Source organism: Nematolebias whitei, chromosome 3 (genome assembly GCF_014905685.2).
Source record: "Nematolebias whitei isolate Nwh7 chromosome 3, NemWhi1, whole genome shotgun sequence".
Classification (NCBI taxonomy): domain Eukaryota; kingdom Metazoa; phylum Chordata; class Actinopteri; order Cyprinodontiformes; family Rivulidae; genus Nematolebias; species Nematolebias whitei.
This window is the reverse complement of record NC_056500.1, coordinates 32970017-32993712: the sequence shown is the minus strand read 5'-3', so window position 1 is coordinate 32993712 and position 23696 is coordinate 32970017. Positions and strand designations below refer to the sequence as shown.

The 23696-nt window shown below is 39.7% G+C and overlaps 2 protein-coding genes across 3 annotated transcripts; one reads left to right on the top strand and one right to left on the bottom strand.

Moving 5' to 3' along the window:
* Positions 1–3147: 3147 nt before the first annotated feature.
* On the bottom strand, positions 3148–4161 carry rangrf (RAN guanine nucleotide release factor). The gene is made up of 2 exons (XM_037674850.1): positions 4147–4161; positions 3148–4028 (listed from the first exon to the last, which is right to left on the bottom strand). Exon 2 carries the CDS (start codon positions 4022–4024, stop codon positions 3440–3442), a length of 585 nt encoding a protein of 194 aa, XP_037530778.1. The 5' UTR covers positions 4025–4028; positions 4147–4161; the 3' UTR covers positions 3148–3439.
* Positions 4162–7766: 3605 nt separating this feature from the next.
* Positions 7767–19030, top strand: vamp4 (vesicle-associated membrane protein 4). Of its 2 annotated transcripts, XM_037674847.1 has the most exons (9): positions 7768–8007; positions 8646–8762; positions 10318–10419; positions 13042–13088; positions 14721–14771; positions 15575–15675; positions 18141–18220; positions 18346–18397; positions 18487–19030. In XM_037674847.1, exons 2-9 carry the CDS (start codon positions 8760–8762, stop codon positions 18513–18515), a joined length of 465 nt encoding a protein of 154 aa, XP_037530775.1. In that variant the 5' UTR covers positions 7768–8007; positions 8646–8759; the 3' UTR covers positions 18516–19030. The 2 variants fall into 2 exon arrangements, with proteins under 2 accessions (XP_037530777.1, XP_037530775.1); XM_037674849.1 differs by lacking the exon at positions 8646–8762 and having other exon boundaries at positions 7767–8007.
* The last annotated feature ends 4666 nt before the right edge of the window (positions 19031–23696 follow it).

Genomic DNA, 23696 nt, shown 5'->3' with positions numbered 1-23696 from the left:
TCTGAGCATTTTCTGCTTTGTAATTTTCTCGTTTACTTTTAAATAAAAGCGTTTATTTAGAAAAATGCACAAGTAGTTGTTATTTTTAGGCAACCTTTTTTATTCATACATTTTAGTTTTTGGTTGTTGTTTGAGGAGTGATCTTAGATGTTATAAAAAGTTAGTGGTAACTTTTTGCACTGCAAATATTCAGTAGCCTTTTGAGTTTTATTCTTCTGCGTTCACAAAAATACTTGTTGAGAAGACTATTATTCATGAAGTGAACATGAAAACAACAGACCACTCTGTTCCTATGATTGACCCCTGGATTTGGCAAAAGAAGCAGAAAGTTGTTCAGGCTCGAGTCCAAAAGGTGGAATTTAAGAAGAAGAAAAGAAACCGTCCAGAGGACCTGACTTAACTTTGTTGTTTGTTTGTTTTTTTCCTGGATTAATGAGCATGAACTTTTGAAAAAAGATGGGATATTGCGTTATTGCACACTGGTGAAAGGCAAAAGTGAACAACAGTGTGTTTCCCTCTGTGTCTGGCTGTTAGTAGCTACAGTATATTGTGAGCCTCAAACAAATTTAATGAAGCTTTCATTAATCAGTAGATGTTCATCTACAGCTGAGTAACTTTTCGAGTCAAGACAATTCAAGATGGCGGCCAACGCCAACTCACGTAAAAGCATAAAAATAGGTCTAACTCAGGCAAATTTGCACATGTGCTAAAACCTGATGTAGTAGTAGAGTTGCTGATGACACACCGAGTGTCATTGTCGCTCTAATATAGTGGATTTGTAGGAAGTAACAATTTTAGGAAAGTAAGTGCTTATATCAATTAAAATTACTGGTAGTTTTGTTTAAAAAAAATTGTTTTTCATGCACCACACATTAGTAAAACATAGAATGTTTTAAATAAGGCATAGCGTTCCAGTGTGAGGTTAATGTCATGATGATAATTTCTTTCGAAAGTGATTTTTGTGATTATGTTGGAAACACGTTCATTATTTTAAGCCCAGTAGGTAAAAATAACAACTTGGTGCATGAACCATGAAGGACATCACGTCTTCAAAACAACCAATAACAACCTGTTCTGATGCCAGGAGGAGTTTTACTCTTCAAGCTGTGGCTCATGATAGAAACTGCTCCTCCAGATCTCTGAGAAAAGGAAACCTGAGTTCATGAGAGTTTAATTCATTGAGATTGTATCAGAGAAAAGCCAGGTTTGATGAGTTTGGGGAGACGAGATGTATTTCCTTTTACATGTTATGTAAGACTCGCCTGACTTCACCTGCTGTGAGGAGTTTTATATAAGAGACTTGAGCTGAAAACATCACGTGTACCTGAAAACAGCTCCGTTTACAAACTGCTGAACTTTAAATCTGGAGAACTGGATTTGCTTTCAAAGCAGACATTTGACATTTTCCACTCCATAAATTGTGTGTTTCACTGAGCTCACTTGAATGAAGCCTGTCCAAGGTTTTTAAAGGTTCAGAGGGATGGAGCGTTCTGCCATGAGGTCACTGCCGTTAACGATAGAAACAGGCGACTGATGCGTATTCCTGCTGCCGTTCATGCTCAGGCTTTTCTCTGTTTACGACCAAATCCAAGCAGAGCTGAAAATACTCAGAGCTTAGTAAACACGTTGTTTCATCTTTCCCCAAAAAGTGTGTGCATCAGGTTCCACTGGCCTTTACTTTTAGAACTTCCATTAGAAATATGGTGACTGACCATTTAGTGAGAAGATGGACTTTTTTTAACAGTCTGTAAAGGGAAACTTTTTGACTTAAAGCCACTTTTAAAGTGCCATTCTGAGGACTCTCATTTAAAAAACAAATGAGCAGTACGCTCCAAATGTCCCCCATAGCTGAGATTTGAATAGTGAATATTTAACCTGAACGTTTTTGGTGCAAGTTGTTTAAATGGGAGTTACACTGTTTATAAGAATGAAGGTGTTTGTTTTTATTATTTCTTAATTTTTGCATGTCCAAGCCAGTGATCATTTACAAGAGAGACCTGTTTTTCACCTTATTTATGTTTTTGCTTCAAGAAGCCAAACTTTCTAATAATCCTGATTTTGATCAGTCGCTCTTCAGGCCTTCTGGAAGACTTACAAGTTTTCTTTGGGCTCCTTAAAAAAGTATCTTCTGTTTAGCTCAGTTTCATCAAAAGTTTGTGAATCCACAAATTCCCTCTGACTCGTTCAAACTAAAGAGAGCGCCAAACTTGAGGGATAAACAAATCACAGAATAATTTGATTTTTAGGCTTTTGTAAACAGATATTTTATTCACAAATTTGTCTAAAAACTTAGCAAAAGCATGCAGACCAAATAAAAGATGATAATCCTGTGTCAAATCTTTTCTCAATCTTAACATTATTTGTTGAGGCGTTCCACTGTGTTTTGTCAATAACTCTCCATTTTTTTTGGTTTTTGAAGACACTCTGCACACACTAGAAATATTCACAGCTTTAAGAAGGCCGCTGTAGTTTGGTGTTGTTTGGGAACAAAACAAATTTATGCACCTTTTGGTGACATGCTGACAGTAACAAGTGGTTTATTTATGCTAATTCTGTCCTTCAAATGTTTTAGTTATTTTTCTTTTCAAGGATGAGTTGGTAGAGCTGCTGCCTCTCAGTCAGAAGGTTGCTGGTTCAAATCCCAGTCTGGAGGCCTTTCTGGGTGGTTTGCATGTTCTGTCTGTGCATGTGTGGGTTTTCTCCAGTTTCCTCCCACAGACCAAAAACATGCATGTTAGACTGATTGGTAACTCTAAATTGTCTCTAAGTGTGAATGAGAGAGTGAATGGTTGTTTGTCTCATTTGTCTCTATGTGTCCCTGTGATGGACTGGAGACCTGTCCAAGGTGTCCCCCACCTCTCACAGTGATAGCTGGACATGGGCACCAGTGACCCCCGCGACCCAAAAAGGAAGAAGTGGGTAAAGATCATGGATTGATGGATGAAGATGAGCATTATAAACTGATTAAACTCCAGATGAACCCTTGGTGCCTTTCTATGTTTGAAATATTCACAGGTCAGTGATGGGGGGTGGGGGGGTTCATTCCCTCAAAAGTGGTTGAAGAACTGAACTATAAATTAGTTTTAAAATAAAATCAGACAAAAAAGGACATCTGAAAAAAAGTGTTTTACAAAAAGTTTCCATCCTTGGAAACAAAACAAAATCAGGCCTAGACACTTTGCATTAAACTATAAATTTTAACCAAATTTACATTTAAGCAATGCCCTCACTTGGAAGATAAATATTACAAAAGTAAAACATCTAATTATTTGACTGGGGTTAATTTTAACTGCTATAACAAAAGGTGCATTTAAAGCATGAGGCCCACACTGTCCTGCCTGTTGTGTTAATTAATTATCTGTTTTTATATTTTTCATCTTATCCATCAGAAGTAAAAGTACAAACAGGCCTAGTCGCACAGTGTGTTAAAAGTTACAGTCTATCCGAACAGGCCAGGATCGTGCAGGCTCAGAGTGTTTAAGAGGCGCTGGAAGTCGAGCAGGGTCCACGGCTCTCCACGCGTGTCCGCTGCAGACGCGCTGCTGCTGTGGGGGCTGATGCTCTGCGGGTCGTTGAAGGTCACCAGAACATCTGTGGAGAACTGCGGCAGCCGGAACAGACCCAGGTGAATGGCCACCGTGTTCTTCGCCTCTTCGTTGAACTTGGACACGCGCTGCGCTCCCGTGAGCATGCACGCGCAGCTGCACTCCTTCAGGGACAGCTCGGCTCTGGGCAGCGCCGCCACGCCGGAGACCTCGAGCGCACCGGGCTCCAGAGCCTGGTTGCAGCCAGCGACATCCTCGAAGTGGAACCTGGCCGCATCCTCGTCGGCCACCTGAGCCTGGTACTCCAGCAGCTCCACGATCAGGCATTGGTCGGTGTGGGGGTGAGCGAAAACCTCCTGGTTGTCCGGGATCTTCCTCAGCTCGCTGACGTCCGAGGCGCCGGAGGGGATGACCGCTGAGAAGGATCCTCCGAACAGAGCGCGAGCCTGAAGAGCGCTGCCTCCTCCTGCACGCTGCATGTCTCTGAGAAGCAACACACGCAACGACCGAGGGTGACTGTCCGATCAAACTCACGTTTTATTAACTGCAACCCGTGAAAATGTCATTATAAATGTCTAAAGAATGGTGGGTGTTTGCTCACCGAGTTATCGCGTGCGCTGTAAACTTCTTTCTTCTTCTCTTCGGCTCATAGACACGTCCAGCTCTCTACTGCCCTCTACAGGTGAACATGGACATGCTCATAGATAACAATTCTCTGTGTGCTTAACTGGACAACTTTAAAGAAACTTTCAAAAATAAATCATTGGATTTACATTTTCTTTTTCTTCGTCTCCTTTTTTGTCGGTCATCAATTCATTGAGGTTTTAAACGAATGTATTTTTAGCAGTTTGTCTGAGAGTGTTTTTCATGTTTTTACAGATTGTGTACAACTGACGACTCTGTTTAATCTAATGACGAGGATCTTTAGTTTTTTTTTTACACAGTTTTCACCAAATCTGTTTTTTATTAATGGGGCACATTACAGCAAAGCCACTAATTAAAATCTCAAACTTTAAACATTTTAGTGGCCGAAGCAAAAACGGCTGTTTACTTGTCTCGCAGGGACAGAGTGCAGGCTGGACCCCAGCTTGATGCCGTGGCTCTGTGGAAGTGCAACGTCAAGGCCAGACTGGCGTTGAAGTTTTGCTTCCACAGAGACACTGGACACTTGGAGGATTTTGTGAAACTGTGGGGATTTAAGAAGGATGTATGCAACATTTCTGATTGGAGAACTACAATACAACAAGCTCCTCATGTAAATACTTTATTTTAGTTTGTCCTGATCACTTTTTTTACACTGTTGTGTTAACTTTTGTAAATAAAGTTTTGTTAAAAATCTAAATCTTCTTTTTCTCCTTGTTCTTCTTCTTGCAGCTTTTCCCTCTTCGTGGGTCACCACAGCAACTCATCCTCCTCCATCTCTGCCCTCTGCATCCTCTGTCCTCACTCCAACTACCTCCATGTCCTCTCTAACTGCATCAATGCATCTCCTCTTTGTCTTTTTCCTGGCAGTTGCGTTTCTAACATCTTTCTACCAGTATACCCACGGTCCCTCCTATGGACATGTCCAAACCATCTCAGTCTGGTCTCTCTAACTTTATATCCCAGTTCAACCTGTGCTACCTCTGATGATCTAATTCTTGTCCATCCTTGTCACTCTTAAGGAGAACCTCAACATCTTAATTTCTGCCACTTCCAGTTCTTTCTCCTGTTTTTTATTTTTTATCAATGTCACTGTCTCCAGACCATACAACATAGCTGTCTCACTACTGTCTTGTAAACTTTTCCTGTGACCTTTGTTGACACTGTTTTGTCACAAATCACTCCTGAAACTTTTCCCCATCCACTCCATCCTGCCTGGACTCGCCTATTTACCTCTTTACCACATTTCCTGGACAGTGGACCCCAAGTACTTGAAGTCCTGCACCTTTGTGACTTCTGCTCCTTGTAGCCTCACTGTTCCACCAGCCTCCCTCTCATTCACACACATGTACTCTGTCTTACTACGACTGACTTTCATTCCTCTTCTTTCAAGTGAATACCTCCACCTCTCCAAGTTCTCTTCCATCTGTTCCCTGTTCTCACCACAGATCACAATGTCATCTGCAAACATCATAGACCATGGGGATTCCTGCCTGACCTCATCTGTTTGTCAGTCTATCACCAGAGCAAAGAAGAAGGGGCTCAGAGCAGATCCTTGATGCACTCCCACCACCACCTTGAAGCTATCTGTCACTACAGCACATCTCACCTCTGTCCTGCTGTCCTCATACATACAACACATTCTGCTTACATTTAATTCAATTTAATTAAGTCACAAATTCTAACATTGTGAGCCATTAGTAACTCAGTAAGGCTTCATTTAAAAAGTCTGACTCTGAGGGGTTTGAGATCTTCAGCTTCTAAAGGAATTTGAAATCAGATTTAGTAAACAGGATACAATAACACTGTTTTTTTTTATCCACTTCCCACCACCATTATGATTTGTTCAGCAAAACCATTTTATTATTATTCCATGCAAAGGTTGAAATCACTTTCATGATTCAAATAGGTAAACAAAATACTGTTACAAGTATGTATAAAAAAATTCTGGCTGGTAATTTATGAGGCAGCTAGTAGCAGCATTTTATTTATTTATTTTCCAAAAATGTGATGGTTTAGAGCCATTTGATTTTTGTGGAATTAGCTCTTAATACGCCAAATTACTTATCGTGCTCAGACCTCCACCAAATGTATGAGGATAAATATGGTCCAGACAATCTTTATTATCAATGAAGATAAAAAAAAAATTAAAAAAAACCCCTTTGCAGCTTTTCCTCCAGCTGTTCTCTCTCTTTTTTTTTTTTTTTTAAACAAAACAAAAACATTTATTTAAAACAAGTACAAACAAGTATGGCAATTCACAATATTGTGAATCTAAAAAGGGCATAGCAGAGGCAGACTTAGATATGGGAACATCAAAAGCAAAACTGATTAAAGAATAATAAGGTAAAATAACAAAAAGAAAAGAAAATAATAAAATAAATTACAACAAGGGCATATATATTTTAGGATTAGGATTAGCATGAATTAGTGGGCAATTCCATTAACATTTTCATACAGGTACTGAAACATACAGTACTTGTACAGTACAGTACTTGGTACATACAGTACTTATACAGTACAGTACAGTACAGTACAGTACAGTACTTAGTACATACAGAACTTAAACATACTTTGTAATTTCATACAGTACTGAAACATATGGAGATATGTTTCAGAGATTTCAATTATAATTGGAATTCAGATTTAAAAAAAAAAGAGTTAAAAACTGGGGATGATCTTAGCACTCTCTGTTTATGGATAAATAATTTTACCAGATAAAATATCAGATTACAACCAAGTTCCATTTTTTTATTTTATTTTTTCAATAATACTCCAAATGTTACCATGTCTCTGGAAATAGATTCAGGAAGTGTAATTTTCGGTGTGATCCATCTTTCTAAGTGATCCCAAAATATTTTGGTTTTGTTGCATTCATAGAAGATATGGTCTATTGTTTATATGTCCTTTTCACAGAATGAACATTTATTGTCATCAATATTACAATTATTTCTTAGTAGCTCTTTGGAGGGGTAAATTGCATTAAAAAATTTAAAGTGTTTCTTTAGCCTTTAGTTGTATGGGGAGTTTTAAATAGAGTCCTTAACATTTATGTTTATTTATTTAATCCAAATTTGAAAAGTATGTTATTTTGATTTATTTTCCCAGGGAATAAAATTTCGTTTAGACAGCTTCTAATTGTGTAGTTGTTGATTTTTTTTTTTTTTTATTGATTTTTTTTTTTTTGTCAGTAAATAATATTCCATTAATAGATAGAGTGGGTAATTGTGGGGTTATAGGATGATATGCTATTATATTCTGAATCTGATAAATAAATTGTTTTGGTAATGCTTTAATTAATCTGGTAAATTCAACTTTAGGGGGATAGAATTTATAATTCGCACAGAATTGTTTATAGTTAAACATGTAACATTAGCATCCATTAAGTTACAACAGACCAAATGTTCTTTTATTTTTTTCTTCAATCTTTATAAAATAATTATTTATTGCGGTATAGTACGAACCTGTTATTCCATATGGTAGTGGAGTGTGGTGAGTAATTATGTACGTTACGTAGATCATTTTCCGGTATAATATAAGACTATACTTTCAGGGATCATTTCTATAGTTCCTCCAGCTGTTTTTCAACTGTTTACAATCAACTTCCGGGTCAGCTGACTCAGGGGGAGGAGCCAGTATGAGCAGGACCGCCGCTAGCATCCGTAAGGACTGTAACGTCTGAGAGTCTGGGACAACTTACAAGATGAACTGGACGAATCTGTAAAAACACTTTAAAGCAAGAAACTATCTGACTGATTACTGGGGCTCTGTGTGGAGGAATTGATCTGCGTCGAGCAGCCGACATTCTGTCAAACAGCAGGTAGCTAGAATTAGCTTCTTTAGCTTAGCATTGTTTAGCCTAGCTGGGTAAGTGAAGGGTCTGTTTATGTGAGGTAATGACACCATAATGGCATTTGAGCGTCAGTTTTGCTTCTTATCTTTATTTTGTTGGTGAATGCAGACAAAAACATTCGTACAGTTAGATATTGATTAGCTACAGTTGTACTAATTGCTGTAATATAAGCATTCATTAATTTAATAGCTGCTTTCAATATGTCAGTTTCTATTCCAGCTTCTTTCTTCGTCCTCTTTCAGACCATAGAGCTGTTTTTTTTTTTATTTGAGGAATCTTGTTAAGCCAATACAAATAACATCAGGACTTTCTGTTTCAATATGTAGACATTCTGCTCTCCTTTTCTTTGTTTATTTGAAGTTATAAGCCATAAAGGTTTTAATCATCTTTTTTTCTTCTTTTGGCTTCATGAAGCAATTTGACGTCATTATGTTTAACTTTTTGTGTAATAACTCACAGCTAAAATCCAAAATTATTTCTCATTCAGTGGATTGTACCTTTGAAGTTCCTGTCCTAAAGTAGATGTTGACTTTCTAAACTTCCTTCGTCAACTCAGCAGGTCAGACAAGGTCCTCCTCATTCTCTTTGTCTTTTTACTGCTTCAGATCTGTTGGCTGCCTCTCCTCCTCTCTTGGCTGGTGAAAGGCCCTGTTTTGTTCCAAACGCGTTGCCGGAAAAGGACGCTGAAAAAGCCACAGAGTCAGACTTAACCGGATTCAATGGTATCAGTTGGCTTGATGCAGTGAGAGATGGGGTGCTGTGCATAAGTAAATGTGCATCTCCCAGATTATTGCAGGTCTGCTAAGTTCACATATAACAGAAGCTTTTTATTGAAATGTGTGTGTTTCTTTTGGTGGAACACAAAGCACTCAAACATACACTCAAGGATCTGTACATTTTCCAGATTCACTTAGTAGAAATTGTTGCGTATGGCAGTGTTTGCTCTATTATTATTAAATATTAAAACCATTGTGTTCTGTGGAGTATTTTAGCTGTTCCTATGACTGTGCTCCTCTGGACAGAGATCTCAGAGGTTGTTACTAGGATCTGTTGGAGCCACTCTTCCAAATAGATACATTAATATTTGTATATGTATGTATAAATATAATACATTTACAATAAATAGCTTTTACATTTTGTTCACAACTTGATCAAGTTACAGCTTTATTTGTCACAGGAAAATCCAAAACTTAAATGCGACAGAACTATTTGTATAAATTAAACCCAACTCAAAAAGTGTTGCTGTCATCTTTGTGTTCTCTGACACTTCAGAACACAAAACGGTACACGAGAACAGGACTGAACATTTTTCTTCAAGCTCCTAATCTGAAAGCAGTTAAAGTAGTGTCCAACCTAATATTCGAGACCTGCTAGATTTATTATATTGGTAAATTATTTACTTTATTTAAGCTGTATGTAGGTAAAACATAACGGCTCAGTGGTTAGCACTGTTGCCTCACAGCAAGAAGGTCCTGGGTTCAATCCCCACTTGGACCTGGGGTCTTTCTGTGTGGGGTTTGCATGTTCTCTCCGTGCATGCGTGGGTTTTCTCCAGGTACTCCGGTTTCCTCCCACAGACTAAAAACATGCGTGTTAGTCTGCCTTCAGGCCCAGGCCTCCATTGTAAAAGAGATCTGTGATCTCAGTGGGATTTGCCTGGTTAAATAAAGGTTAATAAATAAATAATTAAAGCTTGATAATCATTGAGTTACATTTGTCTGTAGGTTTTGCAAAGTAAGCTAGTGAAGGGACACCTAGCAGTATAAAAGAAAAGCTCTGTCTAGTTGAAAATCTGTCATTTTAGTAGTCTCTTACACCTTTTCTGCTTTGCTTGAATTATATTTTTAAAACCTCTTTGCAATGTTACAAAAAGCTAACTTTGGGACTGAGAACGTTTTTATTTTGAGAGCTGAATCTGCTGGTCACTGGTCAAGCAGATCAAGTAGAGAACGGATTCTGATTCTGGTCACCTGCCGAGCAGTCACTTAATTCCTAGTGTTAACTTATTTTGTCTTAAAGCCATCGGCATGTGCAACAGAAATTCATGGGTTCCTCTTTGTCCTTCACCAGACAGCTTCACCAAATGGGAGAAAAATGTTTGATAGTTTCAGCATGGTGTTGTAGACAACAACAGACCAACTAAAAGCATGAACAACAGACCTGTTTTTGCAAAACAAGCACAGGATCAATGTGCCTCAGTGCTTGTGTTTGATTGTTCTGTAAATGTAATCACTGTATCTCTGAACATAACTGATTATCCTCTCTCCTGCCGTACAGAGGGAGCCAGACCGGGAGGAGCTGCCAGAAGACAATATGCCCCCCAAGTTTAAACGGCACCTCAATGATGACGAGGTCACGGGATCCATCCGCAGTGAGAGGGTGAGTTTCAGATAGTGCTTGGACTCATGATCAAGGATGTGAAGGAGTGAAAACAATTATGCTAGAAGGGAGACACCATCAATACATTTCTTGATCTACTTTAAGCACAGCCAACAGACATAAGGCTTATGACCTGATTAATTTGACAGATATTGACCAAAAATGTTTGCCTGTTAGCTAAGAGTTATCCCAAATACAAATGTTAAGCGCTAACAGATAACTTAAAATCTTTGATTTAAATTTTGCTGTACTTTTTTCTGTTAGTAAAGTATCGTATGAACCACTGGACAACTTTTAATGAAACTTAATTAAGTTTCATAATCATTGGCTATACATCTAAAACTGATTTAACTTTTATAGTCAGTTCAATTTAAGTTTGCCGCTACAGCTAATTGACATTAACCTACACAAAAATGCCTAAAACTCAAATTTTACACCTAAAATTTGTTGTAGCAGTTGAGTCATTAATAACTTAAACTCTGAGTGTGACAAATATCCCAAGATTGCAATTTTCAAAGAAACCATCCGAAGGACCTGACCTAGCTTTGTTAGATTTTTCTACCTGGATTATTGAGCATGCATCAGGATGTAATGTTCATTGTTTCACCAAAACAGATATGAACTGTCATTTCTCATCACAAGTTGATCCTAGTTTAAAACTCTTGCATAATTGGCAATGGGTGATATGCATTCTTTCAAGGAATGGTAGGCCTTTAATTATAATTAAAACTGAGGATGCTTGAACTGAATAGTTTTGCCGTGAATTACATTTATGATAAAATAAAAATCAAGAAAAAAACATCCATCCATTATTTTTACTCACTTGTTCCATTTTGGGTCACAGGGGTCACTGGTGCCCATGTCCAACAGTCACTGTGAGAGGCAGGGGACACCCTGGACAGGTCTCCAGTCCATCACAGGGACACATGGAGACAAACAACTATTCACTCTCTCACTCACACCTAGAGACAATTTAGAGTTACCAGTCAGTCTAACATGCATGTTTTTGGTCTGTGGGAGGAAACTGGAGCACCTGGAGAAAACCCACACATGCACCGAGAGAACATACAAACTCCACCCAGAAAGACCCCCGGCCAGGATTTGAACCAGTGTCGGATAAATTAATTATCTTTTCATCATCTCTTATTTTAAGTAACCACTCTGAGGACACGAGAAGATCTTTCAACCCAGTTTACTTGCAAAGGGGTAGAATTCAAAACAGGGTTACAAAGATGTTCCACTGAAGCTCCGGTCACGAGGTCTGCCCATGGACAGTATAAAGAAGAGTCTTTTTATAATGTTTATCAGACAGAGAGAGGTCAAGACGGCCTCTGCTTTCCAGCTTACAAACAACGGAGGAGGCCTTTGAGTTATCAGGTGCGCAGGCTCCTCTCTGTTCAGACAAAACAACTCTAACTCGCACGCATTAGTTACTAAACATCCATAACCTTTATCTAAATTCCCCTGACAACCGGCGACCTGCTTGCTGAGAGGCAGCGGCTCTACCACTGTGCCACAGTGCTGCCCAGAGTAAAAACAAAACAGAAAAATAAGATGGGGAAGCTAAAGAGACTGAAGGTTTAAATGAAGTGAGTCAGTGGCTGCGACTAGAAGGTCCTGTGGCCAAACATCTGGTCCTCATTAAAAGTGATCCTTCTGTCCCACGCCCCCCCCCCCCCCCTCCATTTCTTCACTTTATTCACCTCTCGTTTCCTTTGTTATTGTCTTACTCGCTGTTTTTCCTTGAATCAAAGCTAAGCTTGCTGAATGAACTGCATAACAAAACCTTCTCCTCCACCTTCCATATGGGACAGAAGTTGTTTTTATCTGATGATGTTTGTTAACAGTCCCTTGTATATCCAGTCCTGAAAGAATGACAGAGACACGTTGCACATAAGGAAAATACCAGTTCATGTGGCTATCCTTTTTATCCTTTGTGGCTGCTATCCTTTTAGATGTTTTGACAGTGACATTGTGTTTATATACCTTTATACTGTATGTTGGTACATTGTTGTCTGGCAGCTGTCACGTCATGTTGTGTACTCCCAACTACTGAAAGTTTAATGTTAATATTCACAATATGTAATATTAAATTTAAAAGTGTATTGTGCAACTGACTTTTTCACCTCTGTGATTTTAATGCAGCTGTTTTTAGTATGTTTCCATGAATAACATGTTTACAGAGTTTATTCTGCTTGGATCGTATCCATCCATCGTTCAAACTTGATGGAATAACCAAAGTCATCCTTTCACAGGTCCTGGGTGTGTTAGCTAGCAGCGTGTGTATCATCCTGATTATCCTTGCAGGACGTTCAGTTTGACAGAGCAGGGGACTGAGTTTTGGCATGCACAGCACCACAGATGGAACTTTACTGTCATCCACCATTTTAAGTGGACTATACGAGTTTATTAAAAATGTCTGTTTAATGGTTCATGAGATATTCTGCAAGAAACATTAACACATACAGACATGGACAAAACGTTGTCTTTTCATCTGCAGCAGTGGATTTAAAAATCAAAATACAGAAATTATTTTTATAATCCCTTTTTATAGCAACCCAGTCTACTCATTTTGTTTTTCTGTGACCCACAATCTTTATTTTGTATCTTTTCTTGTAACAGAGGAACCTTCTGGAGGAGGACTCTGATGAAGAAGAAGACTTTTTTCTGTGAGTTTTTGTAAGATTCCCTATTTTACAATGTAAGAACAATTAAAATTTGTTGAGGGCCATGAAAGTTAAGCAGTTTATTTTATTCATAATCTTTCTATGTGTTGTGTATATAATAATAATGATAATAAACTTTAAATTTATGTTCTGTGTTGATTTTAAGATGCTGTTTTTGCAAGTATTTACTTTTTCTTTTGTTAAATTTTACGGACAAAACATCTGCAGTGTTTCCCCTACAATTATACAAGCAGGGCGCCGCCCCCCTTCAACAGAACTGAGCGCCCTGCCTACCAACACCACCCCCTCAACTGCTGACGTAGCGCTAAGCTAGCACTGTGCAATACAGACGCACTAGCTAACATGCTATGACTATGGAGGTAGCGCTCTGTCAACCTCACGCTGAGCCATCTCCTCCCCCAACCCCTGCTCGAAAACTGACGGTACAAACGACGCGCAACAGACGTGTCTCTCTCTCCCATCACAAAACTCATCTTGAGCGAGCATGAAGGCGACAGTGAAAAGGAAAAACTCCCTCATGAGGAAGAAACCTTTAGCAGAACCAGGCTCAGGACAAGCGGTCATCTGCTTCGACTGGCTTGGTTTGAGAGGAACAGATAAACAATAGCAGGTCCAGAATCACATGTTGATAGAAATAGTATCAAATGAAAACTATTCAATTTTAATAATTAATTTTAAGAAATGAGGTCAATTTGCTCTCTAGTAGTCTAAGCTTAAGGCAGCATAACAAGCCAACCCTAACTATAGGATTAATCAAAAATAAAAGTCTTAAGCCCAGTCTTCAAACTGGACAATGTGTCAGCCTCATGGACAGAAACTGGAAGTTGGTTCCACAAGAGAGGAGCCTGAGAACTGAAAGATCTTCCTCCCATTCTGCTTTTGGAAACTCTAGGAACCACAAGTAAACCTGCAGTCTGAGAGTGAAGTGCTCTGTTAGGAAAATATGGAACAGGATCTCGAATATAACATGGAGCTAGGTTGTTGAGGGCTTTGTAAGTTATAAGTAATATTTCAAATTCAATTCTGGATTTGACAGGGAGCCAGTGGAGAGAAGTTAAAACTGGAGAGATATGATCTCTCCTACTAACTCCAGTTAAGACTAATTTTTAATTTGTAAATGATCGTTAGGTACCATACCTGATAGGGGAGTGGTGGTGCAGAGGTTAGAGAAGGTGGGCCTGTGATTGGACGGTCACCGGTTCAACTCCCCAGACTGACAACATCAAAATGTGGGTGGGAAAGATGAAGCACCCACACCTGCCTCCACCCTCATTTACCCCACTCTGGGCCCTTGAGCAAGGCCCTTAACCGCCACCATCTGCTCCCCCAGGCACCCTAGATGACGTTTCTCTGCTCCGCACAGAGGGCTGCGGTAGCTCAGTGGTCTGTGGTTGAGTCAGGAAGGGCATTGGTGTAAAAATAATTTCCAAGTCTTGATGAGAGTTAGTTCATTGTGGCGACCCCTGAAGAAGGGAACAGCCGAAAGGAAAATAAATAAATAGATAAATAAATTAGGTACAGTATCTTAAGGAACCAGTGTAAAATTGTTTTTCACCAAAGCAGCAGCGAAGTTGAAACATCATTAACCTTAACTTCATTACCAATGTTTTCCAGGAGAGGGCCCACAGGACCCAGATTTGGACCTCAGAAGGACAAAATGAAGCAGTAAGTATTGACACGCTCCTCACTGCAGCTATAAAACCAGAGGTCAGAGACTTTCCCACACTTTGGTACTGGCGTTATGTAACGGCATCTTGATGTGTTTACCAGAAGTTACTGGTTGTTAGGACATTGTGTTAATCAGCCTATCGCTTGCAGGTTGTTATGGAAATTTTGCAGGACATCTCGGTGGCTTTCTTCTTTCCTAAGCACCAGTTGAAGGCAGACAGTAAACAGAGGAGGTCTTTGTTGAGACTGTCTGGCACCCAGAGTTGTTTCATCATGCTTGCTTCATACCGTGCACTTTGTCATTGTCGTGCCCACGTGAAATTAGAGGCTGTCATCAGTGTCCAGGAATGTCTCGAGCTTTTCATGTGTGCGCCTGTCTGAACCTGGACCCATGAATTCCTCGTCTGTTTCCTGCAGCTGGTGCTCTTTTATGTCTCCCTCAAAGGTCGAATGTGTTTTACTCACCGTCTGTTTTTTGCACCTACACCATCTTTACCCTGCAGCAGTAAAGCTGGAAGCAAACACTGCAGACATTTGACAGAAATTTTTTTGTTTGTTTGTTTTATATGACAATTTTCACCCATTTTGAGAACTTTCCATACTCAAGTAGAGGTAGCATGACTAAAGTACGGGTTTAATCATAACGCAGCAGGTATTTAACAGGTCCAGGTCGAACTGACTAAAGTCTGACATTGTGGCACAAAGTTATTTTGTGCGGGTTGACCAAAGCTGGATGCAAAAATGCTTATGAAGAATAAAATCTGTCTTTCATTTAAGAATAAAGTCCTCTGTGTGCTCAGGGTGCAGTCGCAGGTGGATGAGGTGATCGATGTGATGCAGGAGAACATCTCCAAGGTGATAGAGAGGGGCGAGCGTCTCGATGACCTGCAGGACAAGTCAGGTGAGTTGCACCGGCACCGTGTTGGTTTTTGTGTCTCCACACACACAGAAAACACATGCGCTCAATTACAAACTCTGAAGTCAACGCCCTAGGAAGTGTATTAGTTTGTTTTAACATTTATTTTCCACTAAAAGCTTTCATATCCTTCAAGCCTCAGTGATCATTTGAGTAATGCAACTGGAAAACTTCCAGCAATGTGCTGCATCGAGTTTAAAAGACAAACATTTGCCGATGAGGCTCATTTATTGGAAGTATCCTTAAACTATTTGGCATTGAAGGATTAAAAATAATCTCTACTGTTAGAAATTCTTGAAAGGTTCTGAATGTTCTTCGATAGGTGCACCTTGTCAGTATGATATGATAGTGGTGGGCACAGTTCCTCTAAGCTGCTAACAGCTAACAGCGGACCTAATTTTTTGTTATCAGATTAGCGTTTTCGCTAACTTTGAAAACCGTTAGTGGAATTATCTTCTGCCAAATTAGGTTTCACCAATTTAAGGGCTGATAACAAAATTCTCAAGCTTGTTCTTGTCTGTTGTGGGCGTGTCTCGAAGAATCCGTTAGACTGTTGGCTTATTACACGACTCGTGACAAGACGTGATTGGTCGGCGCAGCTTCAAGATGTGCGACTCAAACTGAGTGACGGTCGTCTTAGTGGTTAACGGTTTAGAGTTAACTTTCGCTAATTCTGTTTATCTGTTTATTGGTTTTGCGTTAGAGCTTTTAGTTAGTGTAATATGGGTTAGTGAAGCTAACTTTTTGTTTAGCTTTGCACAGAAAAGCATAGTATAAATGAGATTTCTGTACTTCAGTATACAAACAAGCCAGTGCAGCTCATGTAGTGTATGTGTTGGTTGAATTTGACCGTAATAAACAAAGTCAACATAAAGGTAAAAAGTTTACACCAAATGCTGTTTTTTCTTCTTCTACAAAAAATAAATAAAAACTTGTTTGAATTGCAGACTGGAAACACTGGGCCCTTTGTGAGCAAGAAAGTAGTAGAATGTGGTATCACTAATGCTTTAGTATTTGGTCCAACAAACAAAACAGCAATTTTGTAGGTATTTCTTATGGGTAATTTGTAGTTTGTCATTTGCTGGAACTAAGGAGCCTGATTTTGCTCATGGCTCTGTAGAACTAAGGCGAGCAAAGTAAAATCAAGCTTCCAGGGCTGACGGATTAAAGACACATAAGCTCAAACTCAGAGTTTCAGACTAAAAGGGCAGCAGCACTTAAAAAAAACTGTGAATATTTTTGCTCTTCTATTCAAATTGAAAAATAAACAAATTAAAGCCCTAGCTGTTCTTGAAAGAATGTATAGTTCCTTTCATGCCAAGGGTTGACACTAATATCTTATGTTTTAAAATGTCAGCTGATTGATTCAAAACTTAAACAACAACATTGTGAAAAATCAACTCAGCCCTTTTGTCAGTGTGTTGAAGTCACTGATTCAAACATTTACATTAGATCTAAAATAGAAAACCGTTTCATTTAGAAGAATGAGTGAAACATTGTTTAGTCAAAGCCTTTTTTCATCAAAACGGCTGAATGCATGTAAACACTTACTGTCCGCTGAATATTTCATCATTTTAAATGTTTGGCCAGGTGTGCACCTGAAAGCTTTTAAAAAGTCTCTGACTGTCAGTGTGCTCGCCTTACACAGTCTCACACACACACACACACACACACACACACACACACACACACACACACAAACAAACATGTGTTTCAACAAAATGCTCAATCCTGAACTTCCTTTCCACAGATGAAGCTCTGCTGCTGTTTAAGTGTCATTATCCTGCATCTTGCACGCACATGTTGCACGGACACGTCACTCTGTCATGTTGACCAACCTGCTAAAACATCAACGCACATCTGGAGCACTTTGTTGCCTTGTTTGGGTTGTTTACGTAGTCCTGTGTTTGTGTCTCTGCTGTGAACATGATACGCTGTTGTCACTCTGAGCCATGTGACCCTTTTGTCAAATTTCTCAGGATTAACGAGCGTGTTCTCACCGGGCAGGCACGGCCGCTGCTTTTTGTAGTAGCGACAGCTTGTAAACAGGCATGAAGATGGAAACAGCAGGCGCAGAGTTAAAGAGAGACTTGGAGAAGCACTGAAGTGCACACTCGGGAGCCGTAACCCTCCTGCTCGTGCTCGGAAACACCCGATTTAACAACAGCATGGGAGAGCCAGACTGTAGTGTGGGGGCTAGCCTGCAGCATGCATTGATGGGAAGAAATGCGTTTTGCTCCGTTCTGTTTAATTTTAGAAACTTTCCTGACATTTGATGCTAACAGAGCTGACTGTAAAAGGTCAAGTCTTGAACAACACACAGGCGGACAGCTTGAGTTATAGCTGAAAATGATCAGACGGTTGATAGATTATTTTCTGCGAACCCTCTGATTTGTTTTCCTCCTTGTTTTTCCTCGCCTGCTGTACTCCGCGCTCGCATGACTCTGCAGAGAGCCTTTCAGACAATGCGTCTGCGTTCAGCAGCCGAGCCAAACAGCTGCACAGGAGGATGTGGTGGAGAGACATGAAGGTGAGTGTCTGTTTTCAGACTGTCTGCACATCCACTCATGAGACACATTTCCAACTTGTCACAGGGGTTGATTTGTTCATTCTCGGCATTGAACGACGTGTTTTAACGTGTTGTCCCATCAACAGATGAAAATGATTATCGCTCTGGTAGTTGTTGTTGTTCTGCTGATTATTATCAGTGAGTATCAGATACATTGCTTGAGGAAGATTTATATAAACAAGAGGTGAAGGACTCTTGCCTTACTGGTTTTTCTTTCTTTCTTTCAGTCCCAGTGATACTTCGATATCGTAACTGATGATGAGCACGAAGTAGAGCCTTCCTCCTGCTGCTGTTTTTCTTGTATCCAACTCATCTGCTCACAGTCCTCCGTTCCTGCTCGGGGGCATCACCCTGCTGCCCACACCCAGTTCAGCATCAGCCTGTTTGTGCTCCCGGATCTGGCCTCAAATCCTCACCTTATTACTGATCTTATCACATTCCAACACAAATCTGATGTGAGATCAGTTGTAAGGCTCCGTTCCATGAAACATATTCTGTGTAGGGCCTTGGCAAGGGGTCCTGCATGTTACATCACCGATAAATGCCAATAAATCTAACCTAAGTTATCTACTGTGAATCTGCTGCAGCAGTCTTTATAAAGAGGTTGCACACGAAGCAGATGAGCCTCTTTGCACATTTTTTTCTTCTTCACATGAGGTCAAGGGACATTTGAGCTTCATCTGCATTGTAGAGTGCTTTTAAGGAAGCTCGAACAATTCACAATTTTTACGTTTTCTCCACAATAATATTGGACCCCATGTGTTCATAGCAACTTGCTTTGTAGCGTAAAGCGCCATTGCTTTCTGTTGTACAGAGGAACCATGTGAAACCAAATCGAGGTTCTGAATGTCTGCTCTGTGCTCCAAACCTCTCACGTCCTCTTTGGTTGTGCAAGTCTCTGAGCCACTTTAGTCACAGCTGTCCAAAGTTCCAGCTGTTATTTTGCTCTAACTTTGCAGAAGGTTTTATTTAATTTAAAGCTGGTTCTGTCTTTTTTTAATTTAAATAAAAGATGTTACTTCTGCTCCATGTGAAGCTTTGTATGAATGCTGGTATTTGCTACTAAGGGAATGGTTTATCTCTGTGCGGTTCCATTTAAGGAGGTGGATCCTATGTGATGCGTAAAGCGCTGTGCCCTGAAACAAACATAGGTGTTGTGACTGGATTAACTACATGGTAATTTGATAATTTTTGTGTAATTTATTTTAACTGTAAATACTGATTCTGTAATGATAATGTACAGGACTCTGGCATTGCATTGGAAAACAGTAATTCTCTTTGCTCTGAAATAAAGAAGGTTTTAAAGGGCACTGCTCTGGTACTGTCTGGTTTGAAGTAGCTGATTGTTTTGGAAAGGAGAAATCAGTGGGCATGGAAAAGAAGTTAATAAAATGTTTCCTTCAGTTTTTAACACATTAAGTGTTGTCCTGCTTCCAGTGCAGGCAAGTTCCAGGGCTTTTATCTGCTATTATATTATGTTAGTTTGTCACATGCAGGTTAACACAAGGTCAACAATGCAATGAAATGTTCAGGATGAGAAGAACCAGTTGGACTCGCACAAAAAACAAAGAAATACTAAAGCAGATCCATCCATCCGTTATCTTTTACCCGCTTCTTCCATTTTTGTGTCCCGGGGGCGCCGGTGCCCATGTCCAGCAATCACTGTGCGAGGGGCGGGGTCTAAAGCATATCAAAAAGTGACAAAAAATATATATTTACAAGGTCCAAAGAAATATAGTAAACAACAACATGGTAGAATATAACAGTGCAAGTAGGATAAAGTAGTATAAGTATTTCACAGATAGTAATATTATCCATTTTAAAGACCCAAGGTGGCTCTAAAGTTGGAAGGTCTGAAACCCATGATGTGTTATGGCTCTGGCAGACTCATGGTCTCACGACCCCCCAACACCACACACAGACACACTGGCGGCTCTGTCCAGCTCTTCTGAGGGAGGAGAAGCAAAACTGGCCCAGTGGGACACTTGATTTTGTTGAAGCATGACAGATGGATGCTTCAGCTCACATCTGTTGATGATGCACACAGCAGGGGGTGGTGGCTTTATTTCCACTCTGAACATGGTTCAGGCTCACACACACTGAATGTAGAATAGGTGCAGTGAAAAAAGGCTGAGCATGGCCTTAAAAATGCTGCAGTTCTTTACATCAGAGGTTCTCAAACCTTTTTGGGTTCAGGGACCCCTTACAGGGGAGAAAAAGTTTTAGGGACTCCCTCATAACCCAGGAATGTCTCGAGCTTTTCATGTGTGTTTATTATGTTTATTACATCATTTTCTTCAGTCTCTTTAATGCAATGGGAATATTTGTGTACCATAAATACCTGTTCTTTAATAGTGTTAATGCAATTTTTATATTATTAAACATGGGGTATTTTTCATTCAAGACACAATTAACAACATGTTTAATTTCACGTCCAAAAATTACAGTTTTGAGAAAATTAACTATCAGAAACTACTTCAAAACTTTTACCTATTCACACAATGAACGTGTATCGTCACTTCTTCAAATTATTGCAGAAAACTTCACATAAAACTGAACAGAATCATAGCAGCATACCAAGTAACAGATCTTCATTTGGAAACGGATCGATGCCAGAACACACATAGTGTGTGTGTGTGTGTGGGGTGGGGGGTCTGGGGTTCCTCCCCCAGACATTTTTGAATAAAGTAGATGCGATTTCCTGCATTTTGGTGTATTTTAACAGGTTATTAAACATCTACGTGCTTGTAAAAAATTTTTTTTAAATTAAATTAGAAAAAAATGTGTATATATATATATTTTTTTATTTTTTTTTTTAACGAACCCCCAAGCACTGTCTCTCGGACCCCTGGGGGTCCGGGGATGCCAGTTTGAGAACCACTGCTTTAAAGGTCATACTAAAGTCATATTAAAAATTTGTAAGACCCTCTTTCAGTTGTTTTGCACATCAAGACAATATCAGTTCTTAAAAAATAGGTAAATACAACCTTATCTAAATAACATATGGTATATTTATTTAAAACAAAAACTAAACAACAACAATTAAACTGCATGAAAATCGAAGTCAACATTTGATCAGTAGCTCATGGCAACAAGTTGAAGTAAGCATGTTCTAGATGACTGGATCACGTTTCCTACACTGAAATATTTTACTTTCATTTACAAGTTCAGGTTTTTGTTTATGCCGGCTGAAATCTGAACTTTAAATCCTTACAACTCCTTTATTTGTTGTCAGTCGTGCTGTTGAAGATTCTTCTTAATTCCCATTTCTTGTTTTTTATTTGGCTGTTCTCTTCTGCAAAATTAGCTACAGCCAAAAATTAAAAAAAAAGTTTGTAAGCTCAATCATCCAGGTAAATAACAACAAAAAGTGTTGACAAGTCATCTGGACCAGTTTGTTTTAGTGAGAAAGTTTTCGTCCCCCCATCCAGAGGACTTCCTCAGTCTACAGCCTGCCAACCAGATCTGTCCCATAGGTAGTCTTCACTGCTGTGTTTCAAGCCAACCTCCTGTTGGAATCTCAGAAGCAGGCTTTTAACACGTGCAAACAGGGCCCATCAGTTCAAAACAATCACTCATCATGTACAACAATCAAATGTTTTAGGTCAGATGGCCAACTTGCTACTCACAGAAGCAGCTTGAGGACAACCAACAAACTTGAATGAAAGATTTGGCAATTGTTTTACACCCCATGCCTTTCCCGACACAACCTGGGAATAATCTTTCAGCCTTAGGATTACGAGACTGTGGCACTGAACACCGAGCTACTGCAGCACCTTTTAAATGATTCTGTTCAGCAAAGCTTTAGCTGTTGGACATAAGGCTGACTCCAAAGTGGAGTTAATATAGTCATTGCAAGGTGCCCAGGTCTTGTTGACGTAAATATGCACTGCCCAAATCATCAGTCCTCTATCACTATGCTTAAAAGCTGAAGAGTATACATTAATTTGCTGATTTTTTTTTTTTTTTTTTTGCATAACAAAACACTATATTGTGGCCATACATTTCTACTTGAATTTTTTTTTTCCGACTGCTCTCTTCTTCACCACAGCGACTCGAACAAAGACTTGGCAATTGTTTTTACACCGGATGTCCTTCCTGATGCAACAACAGACCACCAAGCTACCACAGCCCTCTGTGTGGAGCAGAGAGCTGGTGCTTGAAAGTTTGTGAATTCTTTATAATTTTCTATATTTCTGCATAAATACGACCTAAACTATCATCAGATTTTCACACAAGTCCTAAAAGTAGATAAAGTTAAACAAATGAGACAAAAATATTATACTTTGTTATTTATTTATTGAGGAAAATGATCGAATATTGTATATTTGTGAGTGGTAAAGTCAAGTGTTTTCAATTAATGTGATGTCGATCAGGTGTGAGTGGGCACCATGTTTGATTTAAAGAACAGGATCTATCAAAGTCTGCTCTTCACAACATGTTTGTGGAAGTGGATCATGGCAGGAACAAAGGAGATTTCTGAGGAGCTCAGAAAAAGTTGTTGATGATCATCAGACTGGAAAAGGTTACAAACCATCTGTAAAGAGTTTGGACTCCACCAATCCACAGACTGTGTACAGATGGAGGAAATTCAAGAGCATTGTTACCTCCCCAGGAGGGGTGGACCAACAAAGATCACTCTAAGAACAAGGTGTGGAATAGTCAACAAGGTCACAAAGGACCCCAGAGTAGCTTCTAAGCACCTGAAGGTCTCTCTCACATTGACTGTAGGATTCCTAGGTTTTCCAGCCACACTCACTCTCTCCACAGCTACAAACCATGTGCAATCAGCCACCACTCCACACCTGCTGCAGATTAATAAGGACTGATCTGCTGAGCATGAAAGCTCCTGCCAGATGTTCTCCCAGTGATGGAACATTGCCTACCAACTGGTAACTAATGGACAGCCAGCTAAATCTGTTTACTAACAGTATTTAACAAACCTTTGTGATTTCCTTTAGCGACGTCCAAGTCCTGACCCTGTATGAGTCTTCCAAGACCACCTCGCTCTTCATGGCCCTCCTTTGGATGGATATTGTCCCTTCAAGCAATTAAACAAGTACCTGAAGTCAACAACGCTCTACCAGGAACAACCTGCTCATCCAGTACTCACCTCCTTTGGAGCTTCAACTCTCTCCCACAGAAAACCTAGGACCTCATCTTCTCTTCCTCTCTGGCTTCATCTAAAAGACATAAAAGTGAGAAGAATGAATCTACTGTTTCTCAACCATCGCTGCAAATCTAATATCATAAAAGATGCTCACATTGTCCCCTTTTCCCTTCCAGCCCTGAAGCTGCTGCACCTGTAAATAAAGTCGCTTACCTTTTGTACTCCTGGCTCTGTCTTCTTCTCAGTCTGCAAACTTGGGATCAACCTTAACTGTAAATGTGATACTAATGTTCATGAGTCCACCATCAGGAGAAACAATGGTGGTCA

Excerpts from the sequence above, each read along its gene's own strand:
- vamp4 (XM_037674847.1), top strand. Across the intron at positions 14,772-15,574 it reads CAGAAGGACAAAATGAAGCA|GGTGCAGTCGCAGGTGGATG; the intron begins GTAAGTATTGAC and ends CTGTGTGCTCAG. Across the intron at positions 15,676-18,140 it reads TGACCTGCAGGACAAGTCAG|AGAGCCTTTCAGACAATGCG; the intron begins GTGAGTTGCACC and ends ATGACTCTGCAG.
- rangrf (XM_037674850.1), bottom strand. The coding sequence starts at position 4,024 with ATGCAGCGTGCAGGAGGAGGCAGCGCTCTTCAGGCTCGCGCTCTGTTC.